The sequence below is a fragment of the Nestor notabilis genome, unplaced genomic scaffold, assembly GCF_000696875.1.
Source record: "Nestor notabilis isolate BGI_N333 unplaced genomic scaffold, ASM69687v1 scaffold12537, whole genome shotgun sequence".
Lineage (NCBI taxonomy): Eukaryota > Metazoa > Chordata > Aves > Psittaciformes > Psittacidae > Nestor > Nestor notabilis.
The window spans coordinates 1-26407 of NW_009936105.1; the positions used below are offsets into that span (position 1 = coordinate 1).

Sequence of the window (26407 nt, forward strand, 5' to 3'; positions counted from 1 at the left end):
TATATATATATATATATATATGCATGACATTTTTCTAAGTTACATAGAGTAGGTGAGGTAGGTTTTGGATTTTAGTTTGTTGAAAAAAATGTAAGTATTTTCTAAGGACAATACTTTTTTATTGAAGAAATTGCAGTAAATGGCTAAATGTCCAGTTGGAGACCAGTAACGAGTGGTGTCCCTCAGGGATCAGTGCTGGGACCTGTCTTGTTCAATATCTTTGTCGGTGACATGGACAGTGGGGTGTTCCTGCTCATGGCAGGGGGATTGGAACTAGATGATCTTAAGGTCCTTTCCAACCCTAACTGTTCTATGATTCTATTTCTTGCTTAAAATCTGATTACACAAGAAAATATTCAATTGATGAACTATAAGCAGTGTACTAATGATTTCTGTTACATTTCTAAGTAGAAATACTTTTGAATCCTCTTTTCTAAGAGGTTCCTGAACATACCATACAAAGCACTGTTAGCAACAATCATCTTTCACAGTTTACTACAGTTCTTTACCTCCTTCTCCAGCCTACTTATTATTAGCTCTTACTGTGTAGGTTTTTTAAAATTCATTATCTGCAATTTTCTGTAAAATTTCATTTATTACTTTTAGAATGGTGCTCACTAAAAATTTATTCTTTACTAATTACCTCAAGGAATTGTTAGTGGCTTCAGTAGGACAGTTCGAGGGAGTGACATTATTCTTGCAAGTAATTGTGCCATAATTCCTTGACTCCTTCAGGAAAAAAAAGAAAGATCATGAGCTCCAAATTTGACATTGTAACACCACAGTAGATATTTGTATTGGAAAAAATAGTGTATTCAAAATTTGCAGAGCTTTTCACTGCTAACACTGGAAAAGAAAAATAGTATTATATTCAGGGAAGTTTCTTTTAACAAAAATGTTTTAGTTGCTGATTTGCAAAAGTCAAGTATTAAGTGAGATATATAACTTCTTGTTCTAAACAGATTGATTCTTTTCAGTTTACTAAGTAGCTTATGTTCAGTTCAAATGAACCAGAGTACTTCATGTTGATTTTAATTTTTATTAGCTGTGTGACAAAGAACTTCTAATGAAAGCAACGTACTAATAAAATAATGGAGGTATATGATGCTATCCTCAGGTTAAGTAGAATTAGTGATAGGAAAATATGTTTGCTGTAAATATGGATGTTTTAAAATTAATGCTACTAAAGGTGAAAATTGTTTATGTTAAATATGTCTAACTATTCCAGATTATCAGTTTCCAAAGTAGAAGCAAAGTAGGCAAGATTACTGAATCCTTTTAAGAAAAGTTAATGGTGGAACACTGGGTTACTTCTTCTTATTAAATTGTTTCTGTCATCTTTCACAAGCATAGATATTAAACTTTTTTTTTTCTTAAATAATTTTGTCCTTTCTCATTTTGGAGTTGAGGTGTAAATATAGCTTGATTAGATAGTCTGTAACTTGTCTGTAACATGTCTCTTAATCATGCAAGTCTAGCTAAATTAATGAAAATGGTGTTAATTCTACAAAACTGAGGCTGTTCTACAAAGTATGCTTCCATCATTCCCTACAGACATTTAGTTGTGTGGATTCATTACTGATGTTATATACTTCTTGATAATAACATTGTAAAATGTCAGAGAATGCTGTGACCAAAACTACTTTGACTTAGTTTGGTACTCATACTCAGATTAAATATATGGGACACCATAATTTCCTTTAAAATCTCCGGACTATGGACTTTTACAATACAAATACAGATTACGAAATATAAATGAAGGCTGATTCTTTAATTAGTAATTTTTTTTGTACTGTTATATGTAATTTTAATTATTTAAACAAAACAGAACAAATTCGTTCTTTCTGGGTATTAACAGGTATGCGTACCAAAGTAATGAGTAGTTTCAGAATGCACAATATAATACATATGTACATTGGCAAAAAAGAATGCAAATGCTAGTTGAAATGTATTTATCATACTTCTTCCTTTAAAAAAACCCCACCTTATCAGTATGTATGAAAAAAAAAAAAGATATTCATGTGGTAGTGACAATTATGGGTTAAGATAGTCCAGGCTTGGTTTATTTTATGAATTTGTAGAATTTTGAAATTCACAAATTGTTATGAATTTTCAAATTCACATCTGAAACAAGATTTCATATTAATCCTGATTTTACTGTAGTATTTTCCAATATAGATCTTAAGAATGTTCTTAAAATGAAAAATAAATAAATTATCTGTAATCAAAGGAAACCAAATCTTATTATAAATTTTCAGGTATGCTAGAAATGACAAGCTTGTGTATTGGTGTTTAAGACACCAGGGAAAAAGAACTGATAATTAATTTCCTTTATTTTTGTGTTATGAATAATGGCCACTGAAATAAAGTCAGTCCTTAAAAATCTGCTACTTTTTCTCCATTGGACAGTTAACCGTGACAGTTCACAATTTAAAGTGTTTTGCTGTCAGGATTTACTGTCTTCAGGTTGAGGAGACTGCTCCAATGAAAATAGCTTCCAAAACACATTATCTTAACGCATACAGTATAACTGGTATTGTTTTAAAATGTAGGAAGAGAAATTATAGTAAGACAATAATAGTAGAAAACAAAGTAAGTAGAATACATATCAGAAAGTCTACTTGGTAGTAGTAAACTTTGAATAATAACACTGTACTATTTTTAGACCAGAAATTCTGAAATTCCATGAAAGATTACATGAATTGCTTTGCAATCTCTAGGTAGAAAGTGGATGATGTATGCACATTTCAACAGCATTGACTGCTATATGTGGATGTTTGTATGTATTTCTCGTGACAAGTATGATGATTATTTTGTGCACAACAGCGTTGCATGCTTTAAGTTAATTATGATTCTAAAAATCTAAATATTAGTAAAGTATAATTGTTATCAAATTTTATTTTCAGAAGCTAAATTTTTCCAGCTCATCTGAAGGAAGTACAGTTAATTTAGCTCTCTTTGGGGAAGAAAAAGCTGAAACTGAACCAGAAAAAGCATCAGAGCTACAGACATGCTTTACAGAAGGTATGGAAATAAAATTTGAGGTTTGCCATTACATTTTGGTTGTTTGTAACAAGCATTGGCAGTTCAAGGAAGCTATTTGCAACAGCAGTCCAGAATCCTAGTTTGCCAAGTGTCATGGTGTGATTAGTTTTGTCTGTTGCAGATAGTTGTACTGAAGTCCATGGCACCTTTTGTGTGATGAAAAGTTAAATATATATGTATGTGATAATTTATAATATTTTAAACTGAACACTCGGCACAATTCTGTAAACAGATTCTCAGTAATCCTGTTGATTTAAATGATGTTCTCAGTAGTGAAATCTGCAAGACCAAAACCTATACCAGCTTCACTCCACTGTGAAATTTAAGCCAGAATCATGTGGTTACCTGTGGTCCCTTCATAGTGCTAGAAACCAATCCAGTGGATGATTCAGGTCTTTGAAAGTTTGACTCAAACAAAAGAGTTACCATCTTGACATTACACCATTAATGTGAGGAGGCTGTACCTGAGTAGAATGTAAAGTAAAAACACAGAATGAGAATCTGTGTTTTTATTCACATACAGAAGTCTTAACAGCGTGCTTTTGCATGTCCTCAGAAGTTTTGATTTTAGTTCTGTATAGTTACATCCTTTAGGGGACTACTGATACTTATTGTATAGGAATGTATTTCCCATTTTTGTGATCTCGCAGGTTTTACTTTCTTTTTGTCATGATTAAAATTATTCAGAACAAAATGTTCCAGGACTAGATTTTTTATCCTATCCATGCTTTTTGATTTACTGTTAAGAAGACACCTTTGACTTTGGCTACGACTCTTGTCATTCGAAATATTATTTCACTCATCTTTTAAAAAAAATGGTTTAGAATGTGGTGGTAAATTGAACATATCAAGCTCTTGATTAAATAAGAAAAGTACACTTCTCATATAATTTCACATTACAATTCTTCCTTATGTGACAATCAATCCTTGGGCGTAACATTAATTTTCCTATAACGTAGACATTTTTAGTAGTTGAAGGTAAAGTAAATCATGCTCTTCACAGTGGTAGCTGTTTTAGCTGAGCTGATGAAAGGCAGCGTAACTTATTTGTAACATGTGAACTGAATGACACTCAGCGGAAAACTAGAATATTGTCTTTGGGACCCGTTAAGATAATTTAAACTTCATTATGTTTCTATGTGATTAGTAATTTAAAAAAAAATAAGGAGACTAGTATTAGCCAGGAAGATACTGAGGTTTATTGAAAACTGTACCCAGAGGCCCAATGATAAGATAGGTGAGCTCTCCAAGGTGAGGCAGGTTTCTGTGGATGGTTGCTACAAACTTGCACCACATGGAAAAGCTCTCACAATTTCACAGTTAAATCAGTTGTTTATGTCATGAAAGATGTATCCTTAGTCAGCACTTGAAGCAGAGGTCATTCCTTCATATAATAAAATACAGGGTGTTTACGTGTGTGAAATTTGAACTTACTGAGAGACAGATGTACCTTTAAAAGAAGCTGGACTCTTGAACAAGTTTATGTGAAAGTTGCTATGTGTTTATGCTTTTTGTTTCTATTCCCTGACAATGCTTGTATATTCTTCGATTATGCATATATAAATGAGAAATAATTATTAAAAAATATGCCTATGAATGAAAATTAGCTCAATTAGATAATTAGATGTTTGGGTTGTTTTTTGTTGTTTGGGTTTGTGGGTTTTTTTCTAAGCTTGATGCAGTGTCAGGGTAGTAGAAAAGTTGCATACATGCAAGTTTTTCTTCATCCGAAGTACCGAATTGAGCAGGTAAGGATGCTTTAATTAGCATGCAGTAATTTGAAGTGTAAATTGAAGTAATTTGAACAGCATGAAACAGGAGCTGGTTAAGAGTGATTTTGCTTTTACAGGATAATGAGAATTCTACCGCATAACAGTTTGTCATTGTATTATTAGGCTGTATACGGAAGTTTAAATGCTGTAAGGGCAGTATGGAAAGCACAGCAGGAAGAATCTGGTGGAACCTTCGAAAAACCTGCTACAAGATAGTAGAGCACAACTGGTTTGAAACATTTATTGTCTTCATGATTCTTCTTAGCAGTGGTGCTCTGGTGAGTGGAGTTTGCACCCATAGAACAGTACCTATAAAATATTTTTTGTCAAAGATAGCATTACAAAACATCTGTATTCATTATTAAAGGTGTTGGGGGGAAGTTGTCTTGAAAGAGAGCTTCAAACTAAATTCCCAGAATATATTCAGTAGTGCATATAAAATGAGTCATTACAATTCTGCTGTCAAATAACATTCTGTGTGTGAATTTTTGATTAATGCAAGGTGATACGTGTGTGTGAAGGTACTTACGAAAATGGTTACACTAAAAATCTTGAAGAAATTACAAAAATCATACAAAATGTACTGTATGCAATAACTAGAATTACTTTAAATTAAAGTTGTCCCAAAAGCAGTACAGGTACTTAATTCATCATGTGTTCAGTTAATTTTTTGTTTTAGTTTTTCTAGACTAGTATATAGGAATCCTTGAATTCCTTGATGACATTAGTCGTTCCTTAGTGACATTTAGTCCTTCACACAGCTACTAAGTATTGGGTTCTTCTGGTTGTTGATTGATATAGGATTTGGAGTATGCTGTCATTATCTTTGCTCTGGCACCTGAAGCATCATGTCACTTCCTTCTTCTCTGACCTTGGAGTTTACAGGATAGTTTCTCTCACTTTTTTCTCTTCAGTCCTCATACTGCCATGAGGCGTTTTGCTCTGTCTTTAGATATGTTTTAGCAGACGCACCACCAGCTTCATTCATGGGCCCAGCTACTTCCTGTGGTGGATCTATTGTGGAGCTGGCACAGTGGAGCCCGCGGTCTCTTCTTGCAGCCTTCTGCTACTAAAACCTTGCCACCAACACCAAATGTTGGAATTCAGCATCATAATGTTTGGTCACTGTAGCTTATGATCTCTTTTGTTAGTTAATATCAGTTTATTTGATAGCCTGAGTGGCTTTTCAAGGTACCACATTGTAATTCTGTGTTGACTATTACTGAAATTACTAAAAACCTTTTTTGCAACTTGAGTCATTATATTGTAATTCCATTGTCAGGCAATGATAAAATCTAAAACTCAGAAAGAATGCAATTGTAAGTTCTGCTCATTTTCAGATAAAATGTCTAAAGTTGAAAGTGGTTTTACTTGGCTGGTTTTAATTCAGTTCTTTTGGCTTAATTTGTAGTTTGCAAAGACCTATGTATATCTGACTTACGTGTAACCCGTTCTTCGCAGGCTTTTGAAGATATATATATTGAACAACGCAAGACTATAAAAACCGTACTGGAATATGCTGATAAAATCTTCACTTACGTCTTTATTCTGGAAATGGTGCTAAAATGGGTGGCCTATGGTTTTCAAACCTATTTCACTAATGCTTGGTGCTGGCTGGACTTCCTGATTGTTGATGTAGGTACTATACTTTGTATGTAGTATATTTCTGTCATTTAGGCAGGTCCTTTTTATGTAACTCCAATCTGATACATATATTTACCATGAGAATATAAGTAGGATTTAAAAGAACAGAAAATCACATACCAGTGAATAAGATTCCAGTGTAATTATTCAGTGAGTAACTAAATTTTAACTTCCAGTTTTCATTGACACATGATTTTTTTAAAGATTCTTTTTTAGAAGTGGGAATTATTTTGGTTTTATTTAGTTCTGTCTCTGATCATAGAGAATGCAGTGGTTGCCTTTCTGAATTCTTATAATAGAAAAAAAGCCAGGTCGTGACAGAGTAAGTTAATTATGATAAAATGTAGTATTGAAATTGCACTCCAAAGAAATTAATGAAATTAGTGACATTGCATGATGTGATCCTATAAAGGAATTCTTTCTTGTGTGTAGATATTTGAGTGGAAATTCAACAAATGGACAGGGGAAAATTCTGTTTATCAGATGGAATCTGGCATCCAGGACAGAAATTTTGTCCCCTACCGATAGGATTGAAACACCTAATGTTTCTTTTTTTTTTTTCTTTCCCCCTTTTGAGGGAAAGGCACAAGTGGTGTTTGTTATCTGTCTTCCTCATTTAACTGTGCTTTGCTTTTTAGTATCAGTTATTGTGTGAGTGGGCAGAATCCTTATTCTCAGCAAATGGGCTAACTCAGTGACATAAGATAACATCTGTTTTCTCTGCGAAATGCAATTTTCTGCTTTCCCTTTTCATGTTCTTTCCATTCCTTTTTTTTGTCAGCACACGGTGGATTCTTACACAAATAATAAAGTCAACATGTATTCCCAGAACAAATGTTTTGATCTCTAAGATACTTACTAAGTATAAGAGGTTCTCTCTTAAGATTAAATTCTGCAAAATGAAATACCCTTAACAAGGCAAAGGAAAAAAAGTTAAGACTGTCTGAGTGAGGCTGAATATACATATATCTCTTATTATATATTATATATTGGCTTTCTTTATGGATGCCATAGACTTCTGATTTTTTTATTTGTAACTCATGTTAACCAAAAAAAAAAAAAAAAAACAATTTTATAGTTAATGGGAAATCAGCAGTAATCATGCAGATGGATTTTGGATTTTTAGCATAAAATTGTCAATGCCATGCTTTAGTTTCATTTCTTGTTTGGATTCCAAGATTGTATCATTACTAACATAAGGCATGTGTAGTAGAGCACTGTTTAGCATTGTAACGTCATGTAGAATGGGATTACATTTTCAGTACATTTCAGGCTTTGGCCAAGTTTATTTGGAAAATGATCTTTTACTAAAATGCTTTTTATTCAAATTGCCATTCATTTTGCACAGGTATGATAGGCATTCTTCTAACTAGCACTCTGTCTACGATGAAAATTCCAGAGATTAAGGTCTCTCTTTGTTTAAACAGTTGTGAAATTAACACACAATATTGTTGTTCTTTTTTAGTTTTGTTCTTGCTAGGAGATTAGGGTCTTTCTGAACTTTTTTCCTGATATACAGATCAGGTGTTTTCTTCTTCAAGGCATGACTTTAGTGTTGTGAGGCTATTTAAAAAAAAAACAACAAAAACCCACAACTTGTTTTGTTTTGTTTCCTCTAGGTCTCCTTGGTTAGTTTAGTAGCTCATGCTCTTGATTTGTCAGAACTCAGTGCTATTAAATCCCTCCGAACATTGAGAGCTTTGAGACCTCTAAGAGCTTTGTCACGCTTTGAAGGCATGCGGGTAAGAAAAAAAGAAATAAAACATAAAACTATGTCTAATTATAAAATCTTGGAGGAACACTGAACTGCATGTCTGTTTTCAAGTCAACAGTAGTATGTTTGGTTGTATTACATGTGCTATTCCTTTTCTATTTGCATTACTTCAGTATATTTTAATATTTTATGTTAGTTCTTTTGTTATATTTGAAAAAGACTTTTTACTGCTCTACATACTGTTTTTTAAATTTTTTTTTCTGTGTTTATTTACTAGGTGGTTGTGAATGCTCTTACTGGAGCAATCCCATCCATTATGAATGTACTTCTGGTTTGTCTTACATTCTGGCTAATTTTCAGCATCATGGGAGTAAATTTGTTTGCTGGAAAGTTCTATCACTGTGTCAACACCACAACTGGTGTGCCATTCCCACCAGAGAAAGTCAGCAATAAAACTGAGTGTGAAAATCTTATGCTAACTGCTGAGGATGTTCGGTGGAAAAATGTGAAAGTAAACTTTGATAATGTTGGAGCTGGTTATCTTTCTCTGCTTCAAGTAGTAAGTGTATAAATTTTGCTGAATTAATTTTCCACATTTAAGTTTGTAGCAGTAACATTTCATTCTATAATTTTCAGTGTTACCTTAAAACATGTGAATGGATATGGGATTTGCTTTTATAATTGTGTTCTATGAACCAAATTAAGATTTCTTAGGGTAAAAATCTGATGCATTTTATGGCCATTTTGGAAGAAGAAGAATATCTAATATCTACCAGATGGATATAAAGTTTCTTGGCACCTAACCACTAGTACCTTTGCAAGTTCTATAGAAATACGGTATTTAGTAAAAAAAAAAAAAAAAAAAAAAAAAAAAAATCTGGGATGCATTTTCTTTTGTTTGATCTGTTAAGGCTTGTTGACTTAGATTTTTACTGTGGTAGTTGAATAGGTACATTCTAGGGCTCATCTGATCTTCAGACAAGAAGAGATCCAACTATGAATTTAGAAAAAGTTTTTAAATTTACTTTTTCCTTTCTTTTCCTTCCCTTTTTATTATTCTTACTAGTCCCGCTCCAGTCATTGTCTACTGTTGTCACGTGGGTTTATTAGAGATAGCTTTTAGCTGGTTTTTAAACTCTAGGTGAGCAGTTGCAGAATTTACTAGTGCTAGATTTCTAAGCACAAGACTTTTTTAGAAGCAGCACCTGTAAATTGGAACCAGTACGACAGAAACATATATTCCTAATTGGGTTTGCTTGACAAACTGCTTCTGGGAAAATATTTGTGCTCAAATACAATCCAAGTGGGCAACACAGGCTGGAGTATACTTAGCTGGAGATCAGCTCTGTGGAAAGGGACCTGGGAGTCCTTCTGGACAGCAAGCTCAATATGAGTGAACAGTGTGCTGCTGTTGCAAAGAAAGCTAACAGGAAGCTGGGTTACATCAAGGGCATCACCAGCAGAGATAAAGATGTCATTGTTCTACTCCGTGCTTGTCAGGCCACACCTGGAATACTGTATTCGGGTTTTGGTCCCCACTATACAAAAAATATGTGGACAGGCTGGAGGAGGGCCAAGAAAAAGATCAGAACGCTGGAGAAAGCCTGAGGGATTTGGCTGTTCAGCCTGGAGAAGAGAAAGTTTCAGGGGCACTTTATTGTGGCTTTTCAATATATTAAGGGGGCTTATAAGAAAGAAAAGTTTTCCCAAGGCCTGTAGTGGCTGGAAAGGGACAACAGTTTTAAACTGAAAGAGGGTAGATTTAGATTGGATGCGAGGAATAATATTTTTTTTAATTATAAAGTCATGGGACACTGGAACAGGTCACCCAGAGAAATTTTGGATGCTGCATCATTAGAAGTGTGTGATGCAGTGAACTGGGAGGAAGCCTTGTTATAAATTGCAGTCTTTCTGTTATGTTCAGATATTGATCGCAACTTATCCCACACAGAGTTTATATAAATTTGCATAAGATTAGGATTTATTGACTATTTAAGTATTAAGGAGACATATTCCACAGCAGATTACTTCCTGTGAATACTTCACTCATGTCTTCACAGACTTTTAATATTCCTCTTTATTTTTGTGGGTGTAAATACATTGCAGAAGACAGTGTTTTATTTAGAACGTATAAAAAGTAGAGTTTTGAAAGAAAATATTAACAAACTTTGTTTTTAGGCAACGTTTAAAGGATGGATGGAGATCATGTACGCTGCAGTTGATTCTAGAGAAGTGAGTGCAATATAAACTTTACAGAGTGAAAACAAATATAAGATTGATGTAACGAATGTATCTGAATGGCAGTAGAAATAAGTAAAATATAGAGAAAAAAAATCTAAAAGCTTGATAAATGTTGTATATAAATCTATGCACTATATATTAGTTATGTGCATATACTTTAAAAAGTAAAAAATTATAGCAGTAGATTTACACAAAGTATTACTAATAAGTCATATGTAAATAAAAAAACCCAGTGAAATCTGGCTTCCAATTAATTTATGTCACAAGTTTTTCCTGTGTCTCCAAAAATAACCCAAATCATCAAGTGACATCACCTGCAATAGCTAATCCAGAGCTGCAGACTCTGGAGATCTCAGAAAATAAAATGGCTGAATTTTGCCTTATTTTCTTTTAGTGCTGGTATTTGTTTGCATTTGTCTTCTAGCCATCTCCTGATCTGTGTACAGTCCATAGGGGCTGAATTGCTTTTCAGATTTGCAGATTTCTGTCAAATTTAGTAGTAATTACATGAAACATCAAATGTCATTAGAGAGGAACTGGCAGACAGAAAGGGGGAGGAATGGCAGGTTGGTGTATGGACTTACAGACACCTGTATTAAATAGATTTTTCAAGTTCAAAGATAAGGCAAGCGTAGAAGTTGCTGTCCAGTTGTATGCAACTTCTGTTCCTGCTTGGTGTTCTGTAATTTGTTATTTGTTATATATTGCTGGTTTTCTATGTTACATAGGCACAGAAACAGCCCAAGTATGAGGACAACCTGTACATGTATATTTACTTTGTTGCCTTTATCATCTTTGGATCGTTTTTCACCCTAAACTTATTCATTGGTGTCATCATAGATAACTTCAACCAACAAAAAAAGAAGATAAGTATCACTTGTTTAATTTTCACAACACTTTATAGTTGAGAATTCAGAAAATGTATGCAAGAATAAATATGAGTGTCTTGAAAATTCTCATAGTAGTAGAAAAAAAAGGCTATTAAGATTTCCTTTTATTCAATTCAAAATAATGAAATAATAGTCTATGCTTTAAGACATTTGAAATAATTTAAATTTACACTGAGCATCTGAGTGTTTTCCACATCCTGGTGCAGCCCAATGATGTGTTGTACATCAGCAAGTTATATACTGTTTTTGTTTACCCTTATGGTGCTGTAACAAAGTTATGTGAAAATGCAGATGACCTAATTCAAGCAAACTGCAAAGCTAGAAATATCAAAATTTGTAAACAGTAAATGTATAGAAGTACTGTGAAGGTCTTCTCAATTACAAAGAGACTAATGCAGACAAGCTGAATGCTAGAATTAGTGCTTTGTATTGTAAGGTTAGAGGAGGTTACAAACCTGTCTCAAGTTAGTGAATTTGCAAAAGAAATAAAATTGTTGATGTTTGAAAACGTGCAGTTTTTCTTTTCAACTGAAACTGATTGTTATTCATGTGAACCCAGGATTGTGTCAGGAACTCCAAGAGCATTTAGTGAGATTAAAATGCAGACTATGATGGCAAATTAAATTCTACTTGCTATTAAAGCTATACATGCTCTTTAAGATCTTCAGTAGTCTAATTTTTGTGTATGCATTTAGAGTAGAATCACATTGGAATATTGATTTTTTTTTTTTATTATTTATATTTTTTTTTTGAATGGGTGAGCTAAGTACCAGCAAGGCAGTGCATGATTTCTTCATTTGTGATTCTAGATGGTTTGTTGAGTTTGATTCATTGTCCTGAAAAAAAAATACTGCTAGTCTTAACTGTAGTGGACACTTCCAGTAAGTCTTTCCACTTGAGAATGGAGTATGCAGCTTCATATGATGCTGCTTCAGGTCCTTTGAGTCTCTTATCTGCAGACTGACGTAATAGAAACAATGAGTTTGGGGTTCCAAACCTGATGACATCTTCATCTTCCAAGATGTTTGCACCTCACTTGGAATAAAAATCAGGGTCTTCCAGTACTTTAGAGGAAGGTGGTTCAATTTCTTATCCTTGGAGAGGAAGACTGAAGTTATGTACTGTGTCCATTTCTTTGTCCCTTTGTGTGTCCTACTTTCATTGCATTAGTTCCCATGGGAGAAAAAATTCCACTAGCTGTCAAATTCCTAACCATTACATGCAAAGACATATAAAGTGCCTCTCATCTTAAGACTGCTATTGTCCCTATGGACAGCACACTGAGACAATGATGACTTGTTTGCTCTTGATAACCATTACATCAGTGAAGCAGCAGCAATGCCCAGTTCAATGTCGGTTCCTTTTTAGCTTTTTTTTTTATTCACCACTGGGTAAAATCTCCTGGCAGAGTCATATCACATTCACACTGTAATCAGCAAATTGGTTTTCTTCCTAAACCCTTACTCTCTAAGAGCTTAATTTTACTTGAATATTTGGCTTATGAGGAGAGCATGCTAAACAGGATCTCTTCTGGCTTCTAAATCTTCATGTCTGTATGTAGCCACAGCTGAAACATACAAACACATCTTCATCATTACTTTCTTAACAAGAATGACGCTGCAGTTTACAAAGTCACAGAATCACTTGTGACTCAAAAATTTGTTTCCAAATGTCACTGTTTTGACATCATACATACCTGAAATGTACTTACAAGAAAACACATGAAGAAAAAAAAGTTACTTGTCAACAGGAATTGTGTTTCTGACAAGTGTTTCCATATGTACATTACCCATGCTAATTTAGATAGATTTTTTTACTCAGTCTGCTGTCCTCTTATTCAGATAAGAAACCCCAGAGTAAGTTCATGCTTCTGACGACCTCTGTACAGTGTAGGGGGATGATCAAGCCTCATATACACTGTGGAAGTATTACTGTGGCAAGAAACCATCTGAACTGAGATACCTGTACTCAAATGATTAAACATGCATCCTGTAAAGGAACATCAGTAATTCCTTTTTCCTCATACGGTTTCCCTGAAGGCTTATCAGCTCTCAGTGAACCTACCTTTGAAGCTTTTTTATTTCTGGATAGTGATTTACAATGTGGAGTTGATTATGATAGATTTATAAGCATGTATGGAAAGTGTATTTTTACAAGAGGTTTTGTGCATATTTATTTGAATTATTCAGGTCTTTTTGGTTTGGTGTTTTTTTTTTTTTTTACAAATAGATAGAAGTACTGGGGTTTTTAGTTCTACAATGCTGCGAATTAATGGATTTAAAGGCTTGGCTGTAATCAGTTCTATTCTTGTTATTTTACCTTGGAGGTCAAGACATTTTCATGACGGAAGAACAAAAGAAATACTACAATGCAATGAAAAAGCTGGGATCCAAGAAACCACAGAAGCCTATACCTAGACCAGCGGTAAGATTGTGTGCTATTCTTATATCATCTATAGTTGCAGCAGCACATTAATTATCACAATATTTCTCCCTTAACTCTAAAATTGTTTAGGCCTAACTCAAGTTAGCTCCACATCCTGAATTGAAACATGTATATATTTCTGTTCTGCCTCAGGAAGCAGAAAATCAAGTAATCTGAAGAAATAGAAGCCTGCTGGGTTTTGAGGAGAAAACTTAGAGCTGGCAAATAAACCAGTTACTGCACAGTGTTTTTCTTAGATTTTTCATCCATCTGTTTAGTTGTATATATTGGGTGAGGAAGAAGGAAATGGGAGGGACGAAAAGAATGCTCATTGTGTACAAGATGCTAGCACCTTTTCTTTTTTTTCCCCTCAGAACAAATTGCAAGGTCTGGTGTTTGATATTGTAACAAAGCAAGCATTTGACATCACCATTATGGTTCTCATCTGTCTTAACATGGTCACCATGATGATAGAAACAGATGACCAGGGTGAACTGATGCAAAATATTTTATACTGGATTAACTTGGTCTTTGTTGTCCTTTTCACTGGAGAATGTGTCTTCAAGTTGTTCTCACTCCGTTATTATTACTTCACCGTTGGCTGGAATATTTTTGATTTTGTGGTTGTTATTCTTTCAATAGTAGGTAAGAAATTCTTATACTCAAAATGTAGTAAGATGTATTAAATGCTTTATCTCTGTCAAATTTTGCAGATTAAATACTTAATTTCTACTGATTATTTAAGAAACTGAAAGCGTACTTTAGAGCAGTAACTTTCTTAATAATTCTATATAATTATTAATACTCTTTTCTTTATAAAAGTGCTGGAAAATAAGCTAAAATTACCCATAGCAGTTAAAATTTATCTCCAATTATGATTTCCACTAATTCCACAGGCAGAGTTGTTCTTTATTCATACTTTGTTGTGGAAGATGTAATCTGTGATAAAATGTTACCCTTTTAATTCTGTTTTTATGTTTCACAGGTATGTTTCTAGCTAACGTGATTGAAAAGTACTTCGTGTCCCCCACTTTGTTCAGAGTTGTACGACTTGCCAGAATTGGCCGAATCCTGCGTCTCATTAAAGGCGCTAAGGGAATCCGCACTCTGCTTTTTGCTTTGATGATGTCTCTTCCTGCTTTGTTCAACATTGGTCTGCTGCTGTTCCTGGTCATGTTTATCTATGCGATATTTGGCATGTCCAACTTTGCCTATGTTAAGAGGGAAGCTGGTATAGATGACATGTTCAACTTTGAGACGTTTGGCAACAGCATGATCTGCCTGTTTCAAATTACCACGTCTGCAGGCTGGGATGGTTTGCTAGCCCCAATTCTAAACAGTGGGGAGCCAGACTGTAACCCAAACAAAACTCATCCAGGGAGCTCAGTGAAAGGTGACTGTGGCAACCCTTCTGTTGGGATTTTCTTCTTTGTCAGCTACATTATCATATCATTTCTGGTAGTGGTGAACATGTACATTGCTGTGATTTTGGAGAACTTCAGTGTTGCTACTGAAGAAAGCGCTGAACCCTTAAGCGAGGATGACTTTGAGATGTTCTATGAAGTCTGGGAAAAATACGATCCAGATGCAACACAGTTCATAGAATATGAGAAATTGTCTGATTTTGCAGCTTCTCTGGATCCTCCTCTGAATATACCAAAACCAAACACAATTCAACTTATTGCAATGGATCTGCCCATGGTAAGTGGTGACAGAATTCACTGCCTTGACATCTTGTTTGCTTTCACAAAGCGTGTTTTGGGGGAAAGTGATGAGATGGATGCCCTCAGAATACAGATGGAAGATCGGTTTATGGCAGCCAATCTTTCTAAAGTCTCATATGAACCAATTACAACCACATTAAAACGAAAACAGGAGGAAGTGTCCGCTACTATCATTCAGCGTGCTTACAGACGTTACCTATTAAGACATTCAGTAAAGAAACTTTTGTTTATGTATCGGAAAGATGGTGGTGATCTGCTTATCAAAGAAGATATGATTATTGGTAAGCTGGGTGAAAATTCACCTCCAGAGAGAATAGATATATCTGCATCTTCTGCATGTCCACCTTCTTATGATAGTGTAACAAAACCAGAAAAAGAAAAATACGAAGATGACAAACTGGAAAAAGAACACAAGGGGAAAGACAGAAAAGGAAATAGAAAGTGAAAGACAAAGAGGTTGTGCATGATGAATGTTCACAAGCCGAATAAAATGACATTTTTATCAATAGGCCTCTTATTGGAGGATTATGCCAAAATTGCAAGTTTTTACATATTTACTCACTGCTACAGTCAGTGTCTGTACAAAGACAATGACCCTTCACTAGCAAACTCTTGGTCTGTAACAGGGAAACAACTTTGCAGAAGAAAAGCTTTCATTATCAGCTGGCGCTAATGGAGTGGAAACAAAGTTTCTACTTGGACTGTAGGAACCCTTAATGGAGTGCACACCAATCCTAAGAAGTCTGTATTTTTGTGGAATAAGTACATCCACTGTGTACATTTCATCTCCTATGTATGTTCTCTGTGTGTCAGTTTTTTCATGATTTCATTTGCTTTAATTCATATACTGCTACTTGTAATTCTTCTGTGCTGAGGAAAAAAACAACTAAATACTCTTGTAGAGGAGCACTGTCAAGAATATGTAATTATGGCATCATAACCGAACATAGTTCTCCTCAAGCCACTTCTAAAAGCAGAAAACCAAGATTCCAGATTATTGAACCTCAGGATCTAGATCAAATAACAGCAAATATAAAAAAGAACTGAGTATAGATAAGAGAATTTATCAGAAAACAGAACAAAGGGATAAATTTCACAGAAAAGAGATTGGTAGTTTAGTCACTTGTTTTTAATATACTTACGTTTGATACTTCTTAGTAATTCTTAATTTCTTATACAGTCCATTTCAGATGCAGTGATTAAAAGAAAGGATGCAACACACACAATCACTGTTTTGAAAAATGTGAAACTATAAAGAAAACATAGCTAATTTAAGAGTCCATGATATCTCATAATTTCTGAGATTTTTAAACAGTTCTTTCACAGAAAAGCTACGAATGCCAAGTCGTGCCTACAGGAAGTTACTGAAATAAAGGAAGTGGTAGTGTTTTTTGGTTTTTTTTTTTTTTTTTTTTTCTTTTTTTAATCATAGACCCTGTAATTTCATGAGTAGCTTCCGTATGTTATTCCAAAGTCATATTTCTATATTTCTTATTTCACATGAATATATCCCAGTTAGGACATAATAAGAGCTACACAAATAAATTGATAGCAAATTAGTTTTTGGGACAAGTTCTACCTTAATGTAGACCTCAGACTTAAATTTCCATACTTTGGAAGTGTGGGTCATGCCAGAGACACAAAATGTGTCTATCGGAGATGGTTTTGACCCTGCTATGGCACTTCAATCAGGTTTCCACTGTCTGTAATGCAGTCTTCCATAGAAAACTGACATGATCAAAAGGATGTACTTAAATCAGCTTTGTCCTGCATTGTGGTTTATATGACTTTTTATCCTGTAGGCTGACACTACATATGTGAGTAAAAAAATCCTTTGTTGTTTAATCAATTGTTTTATGCAGTGGTACCTGTTTGAACAAAGACACAATGACCCAAGCACTGTATTTATTGCAGCACATATGTACCCTAGTAAGTGTAGCTTCTAACATTGCAGTAGATAGTATGATGTATTCTGTAATACTCCAAATAATTGGGACGCTTTAACCAACGCATGCTTGCTGCTATTACCCTACAGCTATTAAAGTCTGAGAAGGGAAGATATGAGTGGTAAAAAGGAAAAAACTGTTCAGCGAGACCATCATTCCTCATACCAGTAAGCAATAGTTTGCTGCTATTATAGATTTTATTTTGTTTGAGTTTTGTAATCAGCAAATATGCAGTAAATAACCAGACTAAACAGGAGAAATACATTCCTTAAAATGTGGGGCTGGAAAAAAACTTTTATAATATATATTGATCTGTTCTTGTTATTTTGAAAACAGTTAAAATAGTTTTATTTTGTAACATTTTATACTTGGAAGAAACTACACATACCTTCATGTTGTTAGTAATTTTTATTGCTGTCTATCTGTGACGCTTCAGTGTTGGAAAACCTAAGATATGATGTGAATTGGTAATTGCAAGTTTCTGCTAATTGTATGGAACATATTTTAATAAGGAATAGCTTCAAAAGAAATGGACAGCACAGTTCTTCTGAGGAATAGGTAGATCTTTGTATGTGAAACAAGATAGAAGGATTTCTTTTGAAATTATAATCCTGTCTGTCAATTTTCAGGGTAATATTAAATCATAGAAACTGCTTTTCCCCAGTGTTAGTCTCACACTGTCTGCTTTTCTTGTTGGTTCATACTGCAATAGTAGCATTTTAAATACAATTTGTTATTCAAAATCTTTCTTCATGAGAATGAATAGTGAGCTTGTGCAATGGACGGTGGAATACCTTCTATTTGTTACAAAAGAACTGGAATATAGATGGGCTCCTGCTTTTATAGAAACTATTGGCTCATATTGTACTGATGAACTGCATGCAGGAAGTTGTTTTACCAAAAATAAGTACATTGCTAACAACCCAGAAGAATAAAAGTAAACTTTTTATGTACTTGTTTTAGTCTTTGTGTTTTTATTGTATGAAGTTTGTATAGATTAACAAGTAATGGTTGGTAAAATTAAGGGAGAACCACTTTAGCAATGAGGCAATAAAATCTAGATAACATGTTGCTTTATGACTATGATCAATATCAACTCGTCATGATCTAGATGAAATGAAATGCTTATGTTGCCCTTACCAGAGAAGTTTTTTTTCTAAAATTCATTCCAACTGTATGGGTTTTTGTCAGATTTTTACGAGTTGCCTGGGAAGAGCTCCAGCATCGTCCTTTGGTGGACAAGTCAAATGGAGGATGTCTCCACATTTTTGCTGAGCAGTGGATCCAGCAGACACTGTTCACCCTGGGCGGGGGGTGGCCTGGGATCTGCCACCAAAATAAACCTCCAAGGCAATAACAGAATCACTCTAATCACATTTACCCTCAGGAAATCAATGCTTGCCAGGAGAAGGGAAAAAGACCTGTTAGAAGTGTTGATGCTCTCGCCAGCAGCTATCTTCAGGCAACTGATGCCTTCACAAGGCCGAACAGGCACAGTCTCCAGCAAGAGGTTACTACATACAGGTGGTAGGATACTGGGGCAGGGTGTGCACAGGTGGACCTGTGCATGAAGTAAGTAATGCATTCTTTTCCAGTCTAATTTCTGTTGTGAAGAGTAGCTGCTGTATACTTGGGCCAATATAGCTAACAGGAAAAAAAAACCTCAGCTATGCTGTGCTTTGAAGGACAATGTGTATGGTTTTAGTAACTGTACCCGATTTGAATGAAAACTTCCTTTTTTCCCCCCCCAAATCCAGAATTGTTGCTGTTTTATTTTCTCAGTGGCTAACAATAATTACGAAATCTAATAATGTAAATGCTTTAAAAAAAATCTAGGATTTGATTTTTTTGAATACTCCTGTATTGCTGTTTAAAGAACGATTTGTTGTTAAGTTATTGCTAGACAGGTACATAACTTAAAGCTTTATGTGGAATAAGCATGAAATGTGTACCTAATATTTTTTCTACGAATTTGGTACTGAGGAGAAGTATATGAGGTCATTTATAAAATTATTTTACCCTATAAAATGTCTATCATTGTTAAAGTTATGTTTATTGATATCATAATCCAACTGAAGTCACTGTCCATTTTTGCTGACTCAAATTCTAAACTTTTTGTTCCTTTGAAGATAATATATTAATTTGCAGGTATATTAATTTGCAGATTTCAAGTGTATATATTTGAATAAACCTGTATCTTTTTATATACCTTTGAAATTATTCTAGCATACCTGGAAGTTACTTGCTTTTGTGGAAGACACAGTTGACTTGCCAGTCTTCCTCCTTAACCTGAAGGTATAAAATATATTCATGTTTTAATGGTGATGTAAGACAGATGTTTCTGTGTAATGGGCCAGTATGCAGTATGCAAAACATTAAGCAGAATTCCTACAACAGGAGGACACTGCATTCTTACTGTCCTAGTTCACAGAAAATGAAAAAATAATAAGAAAGGCTCCCTTAAAATGTGCTCAGAAATGAACTTTCTTTACTCTCTTATCCACCCAGTATTTTATTTTATGAAGATACCCACCTGCCATACCCCCCATACCCCTCCCTCCCCCCCAACTATATTAGGACATAGAAGGGAAAAAGTTCTGCGTTTTTCTAAATCTTTGCCTTACTCAACTTTATAGCAAAAGTCTCACTTCTGAAGACAACACTTCTGCACGCAGCACACAAAATTACTTGTAAAAATATGAAAGGGAAAGATGGCAGGGGGAAGGGGTGGGGTAATGCTCATTCACTGTTTTTGTAAATAGGAGTCAAATATATTCTGGGGGTTGTTTGTATTATTTTAAAGCAGAAATTTATGTTGTTGAGTCCTATAAATACATCAGATTCAGTAAAAGAGCATCTCTTCCCACTGCAGCAGCACAGGATTTATGATAAATCGCTAAGCCCGTCTGCCTCCAGTAGAGGGCACAGACACCTGCCACATGATCATGGTTCTGTGCCTGCTGCCTTCAGCCGCAGAAAGGATCAATAGAAATTGCGGTCACAGGCACAGGGGATAGCTTATAGCTTTGCAGAGAATTTATGGATTTTATACTGGTTTTGTTCTAATGAACTAATGGAGCTACAACATGATCATTCGGCTTGTTGCGTAATGATTGTTTTGTAATACTTTTGTGGCTGGAACAGTAGTTTTGGAGTTAGGTTCTGTACCCTATAGAGCATATGGCCCTATATCCAGACCTGACACCACACTGGTTAAGAACTAAAATATAGTTGAAGTGTACAGATGCACTGGGGAATTCCAGAGATTTAGCTTTACTTTTAGTAATAGGCATTATTAATTTATCCCATGGTACACCTATAAAACAGCTCTAGCCTTCTAAAAGAGTCACAGATGAAAGCATCTATCTCATTTTCAGGCGAAACAAGTCATAAATAATACGAAGTATTATAAAAAAATGTGGGGTTTTGACATAGAAAAATCTTACAGTACTCATTCTATAGTATATATTCAGAAAGGCTTAACTGGCTTTATAATGCATTAGCAGAAGTAATCTGAAATCTCTGCAGTGTAGGAATAGTCAATGGCTCACAAACCTCTGCATTAGAACATCATTTCCAGTGGGGGATGGTACCCATTGCTTTCATTCTCTGAGCACAACTAGGTTTTTGTGTATGTAATACAGCATGAAGTCTCTGTTACTTATCATATTTTATTTTTCCTTGTTGATCAGTGAGAGCTGTTGCTCAGTGAAACTGACATACCCGAGTGCTTGCTTTAAAAAAAAAAATACTGCAGTGTAACCCAAGCAAAGTAAACTGCGGAACATTCTCATCCCTCTAGAGAGGAGAAATTGCATGCTGAAGCACACACGATCTCTGCTGCAAGAAAAGCTTTTGATAAAAATAAGGAATGACACTTCATAAACAATTTATAACAATCAAAACCAGCAGTGCCAGACGTGCTCTGCACTCGCGTTTTCTATTGTCATAAAAGCATGTTACTTAGCAGCAATCTGGATAATAATCTTTGTAGAATCTGTCAGCTGGTTAAAGAGCCCCATGATACGTTTTTCAGAAAATGTATCTTTGGAGCAGAATGTAATAAGCTGTTTTAATTTTCAGAGTAATAAGTAATAGTAATATTTATGTTCAAAAATGAGAATTACCTGCTGTGTTGCTATTTGCACTATAGCTTTATAAAAATGTCGTGCTTGCAGATTCCATAGCAACCCCTGTCATTTGTTACTTTTGCCAAACTATACAGAAGCTTTATGCCCATATTCTACAGTAATACTTGCATTAATATCTGTATATAATGTTTAGTAAAAACTGCATCTGCAGCTGCCACCTAAGGCAAACTGGAATATAACAGCAATGCTAACGGTCTCAGGCAGGCAAAAAGTTAAAATATTGCCAATAATAGGCATTGTGTAACTTTTGTCTTAACAGTTCATGCAGCTTTGCTGCAAATACTAATATATTTTTTATATGTAGAAATGTAACAATAATAATAATATCATATTGTATAACCCCTGGGATTCAAGGCACTGGAAGGAAGCCATGCATTCAGAGGAACGGACTTGGGATTTCAGGGTTGAATATTGAATATATATGTCTCACTAATTGCAAAAAGCTTGTCTTGGAAACCTTTTTGCAGCACTTTTTTCTGCACCTAAGGTTAAACATAAGTCACTATAATTTATTTAGTATTATGGTTGATGATTAATATTTATAGAATACCAATATGTTGCTTTTACCATTAATAGCTGGAATTAGTGGAAGACAATTGGCATATTGGAAAAGCTAGCTACTGGAAGTAGCATAAATTTAGTGAGATAGGGCAAGCATTAATAATATTTAATGGATCTTTCTGTAGGAAAAGAATGTAAGTAACTGCTTCTAACTATTATCAAGTCCACTGGCAATCAGTCAAATATAAATTAGCCTACACCTGGACTGCCAAGGTTAGACTGCCATGTCATTGACATGATAACACAAATTAATTAACAATAATTCTATGCCTATTCGCTGATTAACTAATAGAAATTAAAAAAAAAAAATCACTGACAACTGCAAAATATGGAGAGAATTTGTTGGTTTTAGCTTACCTACATCACTGTAAAACAAAAAATAACCCCACTTTAAAGCTTCTCTTGTATTAAGACTTCCTGGTTTTGTATATAAAATGTGGATTTATGCAGGATTCTAAATCATTAAAATGCATAGGTTTGCTGTGTAAAATACAGCATCTCTAATAGCTTGATTTCAGTGTACTTTCTTGATCTATTGTCAATTCTCTGACAATATAAGAGGTGAAATGAATGCAATTACTTCAGGTACATTAGACCCATCTTTCCAAGGAAGTGTTTTAAAACTGCCTTTTAATAAAATATACAGTTGAGGTGTACAGAATCTGTACTGTGCTTTTTCGAAGTTGTCACTGTTATTGTTTCAACAGCCAATGATTGGGACTCTTTCAAAAGTAATATTTTTTAGATATTTATTTTTTTTTAATTAATGGCTCTTACCAAAATCTTTTCCTGTAATTTTTCAGGGGGTAGAATTACATGCCACACTGGAAAAAAGGTACTGATTGGTTTTAGATGTTGCTAATATTTTTTTTTTATAATGTTTCTTTAATATTAAAGTATGTCAGCTTGCAAAACCAGTTGATTTGGACACTGTGCTGTCCGTGATGATCAAGACAAAGACAATTTTTGTGTTGTCATCACATTAATTACATACTGTATTACGCAAAAAGCCTGGTTCTACTGTCTTGCCTGGTTTCTGACTTTTACCTTTTGTCATTGACAGTGTTTTCATACATACTGTAAATGTTAGAATGTTTAAAAAAGACTGCCCTGAAGCCTGGGAAGCTAGGTCTAAGATTTGAATAGTTAGGGAGCTCAAAAACAGTAACTATATTGTGATATTTTTGAGGGTCTGATTTCATAACAAATATAGAAAAGAATATGTTAAAAAAATTATTATTTAGTTGAAAAGGAAAAAAAGTAAATATTGGAAAAATGTTAAAATACAATCTGTTGACTTCTTATTTTTCTCCCTTTTCTCAGAGTAGTAGAATTTTTCAGAGGACAACCACTTGATGAAAGCCCAGGAAAAATGGAGATGGTTGAACACAGTGAATATTAAAACTTCTCACGAGGATCAGGTCTACTCATATAACAAAGTTTTTGAAAGATAAGAATTCAGAAATTCATACTCGCCTTATGGAGCTATTTATCTATAAAGGCAAGGGCAGCAGATGTGCATAGTTGGTGTAATGTTCAAGACTAGTAAAGGAAATGTTTTTAAGTATGTTAACATCCCAAAACAAAACCTAAAAGCAGTCATCAGAGTGTTGTGTAAGAATTTAATCTGAAATGTGTCATTCTCACTATGAATTTTCTCATAGACTTCTGCTCTAAGCTTCTAGTTTGTGTAGCTGAAGCACATTTGAAGTGCATGTCCCTTTGGAATTTGAACAAGATATAGTACTTTTTGTTCAAATACTCAGTGAGCAGCCTGCTTTTGGAGAAAGTGTGAGTTGGTGTACCATAGCATGCTCTATCTCAAATCCCATTTCAGATACCCAAATTGTTAGTCCTCAGGTATTGGGTTTAGGATATCAAGATCAGTTAAAAGATCTATCAGAAGGCTAACTGTAACTGAACCAAAAAATGGATTAAATTACTTCATGTAAGCTTTCTTAGCTTTCTCAATTCTGATACTACTCCTCTCCAAAGGTAAAGAATTACTGAATTTTTGGAATACATGCGTAACAGTTGGGGGAAAAAAGCAAACAAAACCAAAACCAAAATACAAACCAGTTTCAAAATTAATGAAGCACTCATTTGATATGAAGCGGTCAATACATTTACTTTAAATGCCACATCTAAGAGCCTACACCTGTTTCTCTAGACACAGGTTCTTTTTTCTTCTGACTTTAAGGCGGCTCTAGTAGAGTATAATGCAGTCTCCACCTCCTTTCCTTCTCCTTCCTGCTCTGTACCCAGTGTGGAAATGTGCCTTTCAAGCAGGAAGACCAGAAACCCATTTATTGCAGCAGATGATTCAAACAGTGGAGCTGAAGAGTAATTGGATCAGCTGTAGCACTCATTTCACGTATGACAGCACCAGCAAATGGTGGTAGGTAACCTCATTGTCAAGAAGACTTCAGCAGCAATTAGAATGAATGTTAGAGAGAAGAAATAAGACATTGTTATTCAGAAAAATGAAATAGAGACAAGTGAAGTTTTTTAGGTTTTAGAAGTAATTGTATTCCATGTAAAACTATAGTTTTGTGTATATATTCTTTAAAAAGCAGATGTACAGCATAGTACTCAGCCATCCCTCATGGGGACAGAAGGCACCCTAGAAGCGATTTTAAAAATCTTTGCCATGTGACAAAACTATTACCTCACAATTTCCTGTTAACTGTAAGTGGAAGCAGATAATAGTTCATACTTAGAAACTGATAATCAACTTAATTCCTGATTTTATTTGGGTTTTTTTCAGATAGGTTGGTTCCATCCTTGTATAACATGTCCCATCTGATGAAAGTGATAAGGACTTTTGGAAAGTATCTGGTTTGTACATAACCTTGTGAGAGTTTCTTTAGATTTGACTACATTTTCTTAACAGTTTCAAGAGTATAGTTTATGTCAGGGCAATTTCAACTACAAACCTCTTTGGCACTTTAAAATTTTCTCATGGTTCCAAAAATCTCACTAATACATACAGCATGAAGTATATTAAAAATAAATAAATAAATAAGTAGAATCTGGCAGAGCCTAGTTTAAATTTCTACTCTGAGATACCAGTCTGGAAAACCTTCCTTGGACATACCAGCTGCTGGTCATTCCAGTGATGAGAAACCTTGAGGCACCTTTAAAAAAATGTTACCAAATGATTACTAAACTAATCTAAGATTTAGCTGATTCCCTGGGTGAGAGGCTGACCAATCTATTGCTGTCTCATTCTTCCCAGTCTGTACATTGCAGATGTACTGGGTAAGTCATGGCAGTTACTGAGTAGATTGAAAAATCTGTCTTTCAGCATGCCAAAAACAACAGCACACCATCTTAATCCTTCAATATGTCTCTTTGGGAAAGCACAACAGTTTACAAGTTTTGAGTTGGCAAACTCAGTTGTGGATGAGAGGAGGTGGGCAGAGTAGGGATAAACACAAAGGAAAAGAACAGAATGAAGCTGGGCAGTAACTTCTGTTCCAGACTGTGGAAGACTGAAATAGCTGAACTGGTTTATGAGTGGTATTATAGGCAGTGCACTGTTTAATTTAACATTAAGCAAAATGATGTAATAAAATCATAAGTCCACTGAAAATATGAAAGTGTTTCAGCTTGATTTCATTGAAGTTCTTCTTTTGGATAAGGGGTATTGAGCAATTGCACAGCTTTCTTTGTATGTTTAAAATGTGTGCTCAGGAGTCTGTGGCTGCATCTGATCAGTTTATAAAGGCATTGCTCCAAATTTGTCCAAAATAATCTAGATCTGTTACTGTCAATTACACTGACACATCATGATTCATTCATACTATTACAGATAGTGCAGAGTATTTCACTTAGTACTCCGTATCACTACCCTTTCCTAGTCTTAGTTGTTCTTAACTAGGAGAGGAGTTGGGTCAGCTCATTGGTTTTATCAGCACTGTGCCCTATGACTTTTACAAACTCCAGAACTGCTCCCTTTCTAAAAGGATTAAAGCCAGCGGGACACTTATATTTTAATATAACTGAAGAATATTATAAGTGGCTGAAAAATCTGCTTGGATACACTGCCAGTTTAGCAGTTCCTTCATAATGCAGGTGTGAAAGACACTTGGGAAAGCTTTGTCAGTGTTTTTGAAAATAATTGTTATAGTGCTGTCAGGTACTTTCAATGTCCAGGAGTTCACACTGAACTCCTGATTCAGTGTGAAAATAGTATGAGTAATACTGACAACCATAACTTTTATAAAGCTGGTTATCATACAATCATTTCATTTAAGTGGGTATATTTTATGTATCTGTGGCTTTCTCTTTCC

General features: G+C 34.7%; 1 protein-coding gene across 1 annotated transcript; it reads left to right on the top strand.

Annotated features, from left to right (window-relative positions):
* Positions 1-2906: 2906 nt before the first annotated feature.
* LOC104408538 (sodium channel protein type 2 subunit alpha-like) lies at positions 2907-15899 on the top strand (the record flags this gene model as incomplete). Its single annotated transcript, XM_010018176.1, has 10 exons — positions 2907-3024; positions 4941-5095; positions 6279-6452; positions 8081-8203; positions 8453-8734; positions 10354-10407; positions 11145-11282; positions 13626-13730; positions 14105-14375; positions 14716-15899. Coding segments are annotated over 10 exons (2604 nt in total), but the record flags the coding sequence as incomplete, so codon positions are not given.
* Positions 15900-26407: the final 10508 nt, after the last annotated feature.